This window comes from Oncorhynchus clarkii, unplaced genomic scaffold (assembly GCF_045791955.1).
Source record: "Oncorhynchus clarkii lewisi isolate Uvic-CL-2024 unplaced genomic scaffold, UVic_Ocla_1.0 unplaced_contig_9054_pilon_pilon, whole genome shotgun sequence".
Lineage (NCBI taxonomy): Eukaryota > Metazoa > Chordata > Actinopteri > Salmoniformes > Salmonidae > Oncorhynchus > Oncorhynchus clarkii.
In genome coordinates, this window is record NW_027261005.1 from 1,684 (window position 1) to 12,500 (window position 10,817).

A 10,817-nucleotide genomic window follows, 5' to 3' on the forward strand; every position below is an offset into this window, starting at 1 on the left:
TTAGAGCGTTGGACTAGTAACCGGAAGGTTGCAAGTTCAAAACCCCGAGCTGACATAACCAAAAAAAAGGAGAAGCAGGGGAGTAGCTCAACGTTATCTGGGATCAATAAATACCAATGTCTATTCACAAATGTTTTTGGTAAACCTTCTCAGGGAAGCTAATCTGCGTGCTCGTCGTCCTCACCAAGGTTTTCACCTGACTGCTGTCCGGCGTCGTAACCGACTTCAGTGGGTAAATGCTCATCTTCGATGGCCACTGGCAACGCTGGAGAAGTACGCCCTTCTCGGATGAGTCCTGGTTTCAGCTGTACCAGGTGTACCAGCTGTACCAGGTGTACCAGATGACAGCGTTGTGTGGGCGAAGGTTTTTCCTGATGTCAACATTGTGAACAGAGTGCCCATGGGGGGGGGGGGGGGGTTACGGTAACAGGTATAAGCTACGGTTATTTGACACAATGGCAATTTGAAGGCACAGAGATACCGGGATGACATCTTGAGGTCGTTGCCGTGCCATTCATCTGTTGCCATCACCTAAATGTTTCAGCATGATGATGCACAGCCTCATGTCGCAAGGATCTGTACACATTTCCTGGAAGCTGAAAATGTCCCAGTTCTTCCATGGCCTGTATACTCACCAGCCATGTCACCCATTGAGCATGTTTGGGATGCTCTGGATTGACATGTATAACAGTGTGTTCCAGTTCCTGCCAATATCCAGCAACTTCACACAGCCATTGAAGAGGAGTGGGACAACATTCCACAGGCCACAATCAACAGTCTGATCAACTCTATGTGATGGAGATGTGTTGTGATGCATTAGGCAAATGGTGGTCACACCAGATACTGACTCGTTTTCTGAACCTACTTTATTTTTGAAACGCATCTGTGTTCCCAGTCTTGTAAAATCCATAAATTCGGGCCTAATTTATTTATTTCAATTTACTGATTCCCTTATATGAACTGAAACTCAGTCAAATATTGGAAATTGTTGAGTTTTGAGTTTATGTTTTTGTTCAGAGCTGTTGAAAATCTATTTAAACACTATTTTCAAATAAATAACAAAATACAACATTTTTTTCTGCCAAAGACTGGTTCTTACATGCGACTTGTAGCTAAACTGATATTTGTTTTGGTGTGTGTGTGTGTGTGTGTGTGTGTGTGTGTGTGTGTGTGTGTGTGTGTGTGTGTGTGTGTGTGAGAGATCAGGGTTGTAACCATGTCCTTGTATCTCACAATCCAACATGAAAAATAAGAGAATCTCTGAAAAGGAGTGACTATTTTTAAAAGTGATCCAGACTGATGAGTCACTGTCTCCTCCTCTCTCACTTTTTCGCTTTCTCTCCTCTATATGTAGTAGGTAATGTATTCTCTCCTCTATAGGGAGTAGGTAAGGTATTCTCTCTCTCCTCTATGGGGAGTAGGTAAGGTATTCTCTCCTCTATGTTTAGTAGGTAATGTATTCTCTCTCTCCTCTATGGGGAGTAGGTAATGTATTCTCTCTCTCCTCTATGTTTAGTAGGTAATGTATTCTCTCTCTCCTCTATGTGGAGTAGGTAATGTATTCTCCCTCTCCTCTATGGGGAATAGGTAATGTATTCTCTCTCTCCTCTATGTGGAGTAGGTAATGTATTCTCTCTCTCCTCTATGGGGAATAGGTAATGTATTCTCTCTCTCCTCTATGTGGAGTAGGTAATGTATTCTCTCTCTCCTCTATGGGGAATAGGTAAGGTATTCTCTCTCTCCTCTATGGGGAATAGGTAATGTATTCTCTTACTCCTCTCATGGGAGAAGGTAAGGTATTCTCTCTCCTCTATGTTTAGTAGGTAATGTATTCTCTCTCTCCTCTATGGGGAGTAGGTAATGTATTCTCTCTCTCCTCTATGTTTAGTAGGTAATGTATTCTCTCTCTCCTCTATGGGGAGTAGGTCATCTATTCTCTCTATGGGGAGTAGGTAATGTATTCTCTCTCTCCTCTATGGGGAATAGGTAATGTATTCTCTCTCTCCTCTATGTTTAGTAGGTAATGTATTCTCTCTCTCCTCTATGTGGAATAGGTAATGTATTCTCTCTCTCCTCTATGGGGAGTAGGTAATGTATTCTCTCTCTCCTCTATGGGGAGTAGGTAATGTATTCTCTCTCTCCTCTATGGGGAATAGGTAATGTATTCTCTCTCTCCTCTATGTGGAGTAGGTAATGTATTCTCTCTCTCCTCTATGTTTAGTAGGTAATGTATTCTCTCTCTCCTCTATGGGGAGTAGGTAATGTATTCTCTCTCTCCTCTATGTGGAATAGGTAATGTATTCTCTCTCTCCTCTATGGGGAACAGGTAATGTATTCTCTCTCTCCTCTATGGGGAGTAGGTAAGGTATTCTCTCTCTCCTCTATGGGGAATAGGTAATGTATTCTCTCTCTCCTCTATGGGGAGTAGGTAATGTATTCTCTCTCTCCTCTATGGGGAATAGGTAATGTATTATCTCTCTCCTCTATGGGGAATAGGTAATGTATTCTCTCTCTCCTCTATGTTTAGTAGGTAATGTATTCTCTCTCTCCTCTATGTGGAGTAGGTAATGTATTCTCTCTCTCCTCTATGTTTAGTAGGTAATGTATTCTCTCTCTCCTCTATGTTTAGTAGGTAATGTATTCTCTCTCTCCTCTATGGGGAGTAGGTCATGTATTCTCTCTCTCCTCTATGGGGAATAGGTAATGTATTCTCTCTCTCCTCTATGTTTAGTAGGTAATGTATTCTCTCTCCTCTATAGGGAGTAGGTAAGGTATTCTCTCTCTCCTCTATTGGGAGTAGGTAATGTATTCTCTCTCTCCTCTATAGGGAGTAGGTAAGGTATTCTCTCTCTCCTCTATAGGGAGTAGGTAAGGTATTCTCTCTCTCCTCTATGCGGAGTAGGTAATGTATTCTCTCTCTCCTCTATAGGGAGTAGGTAATGTATTCTCTCTCTCCTCTATGGGGAGTAGGTAATGTATTCTCTCTCTCCTCTATGTTTAGTAGGTAATGTATTCTCTCTCTCCTCTATGGGGAGTAGGTCATGTATTCTCTCTCTCCTCTATGTTTAGTAGGTAATGTATTCTCTCTCTCCTCTATGGGGAATAGGTAATGTATTCTCTCTCTCCTCTATAGGGAGTAGGTAAGGTATTCTCTATCTCCTCTATGGGGAGTAGGTAATGTATTCTCTCTCTCCTCTATGGGGAGTAGGTAATGTATTCTCTCTCTCCTCTATGGGGAGTAGGTAATGTATTCTCTCTCTCCTCTATGTGGAGTAGGTAATGTATTCTCTCTCTCCTCTATGTTTAGTAGGTAATGTATTCTCTCTCTCCTCTATGTTTAGTAGGTAATGTATTCTCTCTCTCCTCTATGGGGAGTAGGTCATGTATTCTCTCTCTCCTCTATGGGGAATAGGTAATGTATTCTCTCTCTCCTCTATGTTTAGTAGGTAATGTATTCTCTCTCCTCTATAGGGAGTAGGTAAGGTATTCTCTCTCTCCTCTATAGGGAGTAGGTAATGTATTCTCTCTCTCCTCTATAGGGAGTAGGTAAGGTATTCTCTCTCTCCTCTATAGGGAGTAGGTAAGGTATTCTCTCTCTCCTCTATGCGGAGTAGGTAATGTATTCTCTCTCTCCTCTATAGGGAGTAGGTAATGTATTCTCTCTCTCCTCTATGGGGAGTAGGTAATGTATTCTCTCTCTCCTCTATGTTTAGTAGGTAATGTATTCTCTCTCTCCTCTATGGGGAGTAGGTCATGTATTCTCTCTCTCCTCTATGTTTAGTAGGTAATGTATTCTCTCTCTCCTCTATGGGGAATAGGTAATGTATTCTCTCTCTCCTCTATAGGGAGTAGGTAAGGTATTCTCTATCTCCTCTATGGGGACTAGGTAATGTATTCTCTCTCTCCTCTATGGGGAGTAGGTAATGTATTCTCTCTCTCCTCTATGGGGAGTAGGTAATGTATTCTCTCTCTCCTCTATGTTTAGTAGGTAATGTATTCTCTCTCTCCTCTATAGGGAGTAGGTAATGTATTCTCTCTCTCCTCTATGTTTAGTAGGTAATGTATTATCTCTCTCCTCTATGGGGAGTAGGTAATGTATTCTCTCTCTCCTCTATGGGGAATAGGTAATGTATTCTCTCTCTCCTCTATGTTTAGTAGGTAATGTATTCTCTCTCTCCTCTATGGGGAGTAGGTAATGTATTTTCTCTCTCCTCTATAGGGAATAGGTAATGTATTCTCTCTCTCCTCTATGGGGAGTAGGTAATGTATTTTCTCTCTCCTCTATGGGGAATAGGTAATGTATTCTCTCTCTCCTCTATGGGGAGTAGGTAATGTATTCTCTCTCTCCTCTATGTTTAGTAGGTAATGTATTCTCTCTCTCCTCTATGGGGAGTAGGTAATGTATTCTCTCTCTCCTCTATGGGGAATAGGTAATGTTTTCTCTCTCTCCTCTATGGAGAATAGGTAATGTATTCTCTCTCTCCTCTATGTTTAGTAGGTAAGGTATTCTCTCTCTCCTCTATGGGGAGTAGGTCATGTATTCTCTCTCTCCTCTAAGTTTAGTAGGTAATGTATTCTCTCTCTCCTCTATGGGGAGTAGGTAATGTATTCTCTCTCTCCTCTATGGGGAATAGGTAATGTATTCTCTCTCTCCTCTATGTTTAGTAGGTAATGTATTCTCTCTCTCCTCTATGGGGAGTAGGTAATGTATTCTCTCTCTCCTCTATGGGGAGTAGGTAATGTATTCTCTCTCTCCTCTATGTTTAGTAGGTAAGGTATTCTCTCTCTCCTCTATGGGGAGTAGGTAATGTATTCTCTCTCTCCTCTATGTTTTGTAGGTAATGTATTCTCTCTCTCCTCTATGGGGAGTAGGTAATGTATTCTCTCTCTCCTCTATGGGGAGTAGGTAATGTATTCTCTCTCTCCTCTATGGGGAATAGGTAATGTATTCTCTCTCTCCTCTATGGGGAATAGGTAATGTATTCTCTCTCTCCTCTATGTGGAGTAGGTAATGTATTCTCTCTCTCCTCTATGGGGAATAGGTAAGGTATTCTCTCTCTCCTCTATGTTTAGTAGGTAATGTATTCTCTCTCTCCTCTATGGGGAATAGGTAATGTATTCTCTCTCTCCTCTATGGGGAATAGGTAAGGTATTCTCTCTCTCCTCTATGGGGAATAGGTAATGTATTCTCTTACTCCTCTCATGGGAGAAGGTAAGGTATTCTCTCTCCTCATCATTTCATCACACAATCCTTCTCTCTAATCTGTTCATCCTCTTTCTCGTATTCTTGGGTGTTGATTTGCTTCTCTGAGAACAGTCCAACTGAAATACTCCGCCATTCTACCTCTGCTTCCTGAAATCACTCTGCCTCTCCTCATCTCTCTTTTACCTCTTAAAGAGTATTTCAGCACTGTTTATTTATTTTAATCGATCTCATCTCGAAGTTTCAACTTGCTTTTCACTGCACTAAATATAAATATAAATATAAACATAAGTCTCTAAATATAAACATAAGTCTCTAAATATAAATATAAATATACATCTCTAAATATAAATATAAATATAAATCTAAGTCTCTAAATATAAATATAAATATAAATATAAATCTAAGTCTCTAAATATAAATATAAATATAAATATAAGTCTCTAAATATAAATATAAATATAAATCTCTAAATATAAATATAAACATAAGTCTCTAAATATAAATATAAATTTAAGTCTCTAAATATAAATATAAATATAAATCTCTAAATATAAATATAAGTCTCTAAATATAAATATAAATATAAATATAAGTCTCTAAATATAAATATAAATATAAATATAAATATAAGTCTCTAAATATAAATATAAATATAAATATAAATATAAATCTCTAAATATAAATATAAGTCTCTAAATATAAATATAAATATAAGTCTCTAAATATAAATATAAATATAAATATAAATATAAGTCTCTAAATATAAATATAAATATAAATATCTAAATATAAATATAAATATAAATATAAGTCTCTAAATATAAGTCTCTAAATATAAATATTAATATAAGTCTCTAAATATAAGTCTCTAAATATAAATATTAATATAAATCTCTAAACATGCTAATCTATTAATATCCCTGTCACTAATTGGTGGTGTTGCAACCTTTAGAACGAATTGAATTGTTCCAATATTCACATGGTTACGGTCCACCGCTGTAACGTGAGCAGTGTGTGTGTGTGTGTGTGTGTGTGTGTGTGTGTGTGCGTGTGTGTGTGTCACGTTGCGAGTGTTAACCGTTTTCCTTCGGGTCCCTCTCCTTGCCCCAACCTGCCGTGAACCAGGGACACTCTGAACACAACGACAACAGTCACCCTCGAAGCATCGTTATCTATCGCTCCACAAAAGCCTCAGCAACCGGGAAGGGCCCGTAGAGAAACAACCACTTCTGCGTCTCAGAACAGGCGACGTCCCCAGTCGAATACTACTAGTGCACCGTTAACTAGCTAGTCATTTTCACATTGGCTACATTAAGGACGACCTCCCACTCCACTGCCAAAGCTGTCTGTCGCTACCCACATCCCGTTACCCGACCACATTAATGTTCAGCTATTTCTTGACCCGAAGATTGGACAAAACTGAGTCAGAACAGGTGTTTCTAAAAGAGTGTGTTTGTTCTCCTGGTTTTAGAGTAAAGAGTGGTGCAACAGTGTGTTTTTAACTCCTGAGGTCAGTGGATCTTATTGCTGTGCTGCCCCATGTTTCACAGAACTAAAAAGTCTATCTGAAATGGTTCCTTTCATCTCTGTAAAAGAGGAACTGTGGCCAGGCTGGATAAGATCGTTCTACCGCTTTCAACAAGCCCAGCTACCTGTTAAAGCTCAGGGATCCAGAGGGGAGCGAGTCCCTTAGGAAATATGCAATCCAATAATGATACTGGATTATACCGTGTTGTGTGTGTGTATGTGCGCGTGCGAGCGTGCGTGTGTGTGTGTGTGTGCGTGTGTGTGTGTGTGTGCGCTTGCGAGCGTGCGTGTGCGTGCGTGCGTGCGCGCGTGTGTGCGTGTGTGTGTGTGTGTGTATGTGCGCTTGCGAGCGTGCGTGTGTGTGCGTGCGTGTGTGTGTGTGTGTGTGTGTGTGTATGTGCGCTTGCGAGCGGGCGTGTGTGTGCGTGCGTGTGTGTGTGTGTGTGTATGTGCGCTTGCGAGCGTGCGTGTGCCTGCGTGCGTGCGCGCGCGTGTGTGTGTGTGTGTGCGGATTACCTGTCTCCGTAAGGGAAGCACTGTTTAGAATCCTCTCCATTTGTTCTCCATCCTCTAACGTCTGTGTCTCCACTGAGAGAACAACACACAGCAGGGTCATTTCCATCTATCTGATCACCACAGCAGGGTCATTTCCATCTATCTGATCACCACAGCAGGGTCATTTCCATCTATCTGATCACCACAGCAGGGTCATTTCCATCTATCTGATCACCACAGCACGGTCATTTCCATCTATCTGATCACCACAGCAGGGTCATTTCCATCTATCTGATCACCACAGCAGGGTCATTTCCATCTATCTGATCACCACAGCAGGGTCATTTCCATCTATCTGATCACCACAGCAGGGTCATTTCCATCTATCTGATCACCACAGCAGGGTCATTTCCATCTATCTGATCACCACAGCAGGGTCATTTCCATCTATCTGATCACCACAGCAGGGTCATTTCCATCTATCTGATCACCACAGCAGGGTCATTTCCATCTATCTGATCACCACAGCAGGGTCATTTCCATCTATCTGATCACCACAGCAGGGTCATTTCCATCTATCTGATCACCACAGCAGGGTCATTTCCATCTATCTGATCACCACAGCAGGGTCATTTCCATCTATCTGATCACCACAGCAGGGTCATTTCCATCTATCTGATCACCAGAGCAGGGTCATTTCCATCTATCTGATCACCACAGCAGGGTCATTTCCATCTATCTGATCACCACAGCAGGGTCATTTCCATCTATCTGATCACCACAGCAGGGTCATTTCCATCTATCTGATCACCACAGCAGGGTCATTTCCATCTATCTGATCACCACAGCAGGGTCATTTCCATCTATCTGATCACCACAGCAGGGTAATTTCCATCTATCTGATCACCACAGCAGGGTCATTTCCATCTATCTGATCACCACAGCAGGGCCGCCGGCAAACGTGGCGTTTCGTACAAAAGAGTTGAAAAGTGGGACAGGGTACTTTCGTTTAGACTGATTGGTTTAGACTGATTGGTTTAGACTGATTGGTTTAGACTGATTCGTTGAGACTGATTCGTTGAGACAGATTCGTTGCGACTGATTCGTTTAGACTGATTCGTTTAGACTGATTCGTTTAGACTGATTCGTTGAGACTGATTCGTTTAGACTGATTCGTTTAGACTGATTCGTTTAGACTGATTCGTATAGACTGATTCGTTGAGACTGATTCGTTTAGACTGATTCGTTGAGACTAATTCGTTGCGACTGATTGGTTTAGACAGATTCATTTAGACAGATTCGTTGAGACTGATTCGTTTAGACTGATTCGTTGGGACTGATTCGTTGAGACTGATTCGTTTAGACGGATTCTTTGATACTGATTCGTTGAGACTGATTCGTTGAGACTGATTCTTTAGACTGATTAATTGAGACTGATTCGTTTAGACTGATTCGTTTAGACTGATTCGTTTAGACTGATTCGTTGAGACTGATTCGTTTAGACTGATTCGTTTAGACTGATTCGTTTAGACTGATTCGTTTAGACTGATTCGTTGAGACTGATTCGTTTAGACTGATTCGTTTAGACTGATTCATTGAGACTGATTCGTTTAGACTGATTCGTTGAGACTGATTCGTTTAGACTGATTTGTTGAGACTGATTCGTTTAGACTGATTCGTTGAGACTAATTCGTTTAGACTCATTCGTTTAGACTGATTCGTTGAGACTGATTCATTGAGACAGATTCGTTTAGACTGATTCGTTGAGACTGATTCGTTGAGACTGATTCGTTGAGACAGGATCAGAGCCCATATATAACCGTTCTTTACAGGTGATTTATTACTATGTCATACCCAGAGGTTTACCAGATCAGGCAAAACTCTGGGCCCCAGGAACCCCCCCCCCCCCCCTCTGGAACCTGTGGTGGCTTCTCTAAAATCACTACACAACGTTACCAACAACAAACAACATTAAACAGTTTTTTGTATGATCCATTATCTTAAAAGTTGACGTAGTTTGACTGAAGTTTCTCAAAATGTTTAGAGCATAAAAAGTACGTGTCAGACAACAGATCGTTTATTTTTGTTTTTTAATGGTGGCTGAGAAATGGACTTTGTTGTTTTTAGTGGCTCAGTGCAGCCGGGCAGGTGACAGCTACTGGGACACTTTTAGAATGTAGCAGGTATTTTTCAGGTAAAATCTCATTAAAACAAGTGTTGAGCTCAACGAGACAATTCTGTTCACTCTGCCCTGTTCTCTAGACACATTTCTGCCCTGTTCGGGGGTGTGTGTGTGTGTGTGAGTGTGAGTGTTGTGTACGTCTTCCGGAGGTAGCTCTCCAGACACGATAATATTAAACAACAGTATTGTGTCTGGAAAAATGTCTCTTTCTCTATTCTATCGACCTCCAACCAGCATCATTAAGATACACTCTGCTGGGACTTGCTCACTGTTATGCTGTCGTTCTGTATATATTATTTGGGGATCTTCCGTAGGTAGGCCTTATGAAGGGTTTATGAAGCTTAATGAAGGGGTTATGAAGGCTTCATTAGGTCTTCTTTAGATAAACTGTGTTTGCTCTGGACTGGTTTAGAGTATTTTGTTATTTTTTTTACTTGTGTATCCCCACATTCCTATTTGTATCGAAACAAACCCCCACTGTGCTTATTTACAAAAACAATTCAATGTAATTATCCCCTTTGGTGCACTCAAAAGCACTACAGCAACACAAGAATGGTTTCTCTCCGGAGCCGAAACTACATTCCCTCTCGGACTTTGATGTGTTTTTATCTCATTAAAACCAAGACATTAGTTCCTTTCAACCCTGGGCTCTAGCTGGTTTGTTAAAAAGGAATGTTGGGGGATAATTATGCAAATGTCTGCCATTATAACGGACCTGAGCAGCTTGACGAGCGTTCTGGAACCTTGGATGAGAATTCTAAATGTTCTACGCGGTAAATTTGACTTGTCATGGTAAGTGGTGTCTTTGGACAGCCAAAGGGGGCTGTTGAGGACTTTAGAGAGAGGTTCATATTCCCGGGCGGTTTTATATAGTACAAGGCCAATAGAGATTCACTTTATTTTAGCGTTAACTCTGAAGTTAAATCTTCCATGTACCTAATCTAACTTTAACTTCAGTCCTAATCTCTTATCGACAGCAGTGTACGATCGATGTGATAGCGAGTGACACACCTGGAAGTTACACTTTGTAAAATGTTTCAGCCAGATATCAAAATGGATTAAATATATGTTTTCCCCTCACCCATCTACACACAATACCACATAATGACCAAATGAAAACATGTTTTTTTGACATTTTTGCAAATGTATTGAAAATTAAATAAAAAATAAAATCTAATTTTACATAAGTATCCTCTTCCTCTGCTACCTCCTTATTTTAATCCTCTCCCTCTTCCTCTCTCAAACACCTCTCCCTCTGCTTCCTCCTCTCCCTCTTCCACTCTCCTTTCCTCTAGCTCCTCATCTCAAACACCTCTCCCTCTGCCTCCTCTTCTCCCTCTACCACTCTCCATTCCTCTAGCTCCTCATCTCAAACACCTCTCCCTCTGCTTCGTCCTCTCTCTCTTC

At 40.9% G+C, this 10,817-nt stretch overlaps 1 protein-coding gene across 1 annotated transcript in view; it reads left to right on the top strand.

Annotated features, from left to right (window-relative positions):
* The first annotated feature begins 236 nt into the window (after window positions 1–236).
* Window positions 237–10,817, top strand: part of LOC139403170 (uncharacterized) — an 80,963-nt gene continuing 70,382 nt past the window's right edge. Inside the window, exon 1 of the mRNA XM_071146875.1 lies at window positions 237–364. Coding sequence (XP_071002976.1) covers window positions 237–364 — 128 coding nt within the window. The remainder of the gene's footprint in view (window positions 365–10,817) is intronic.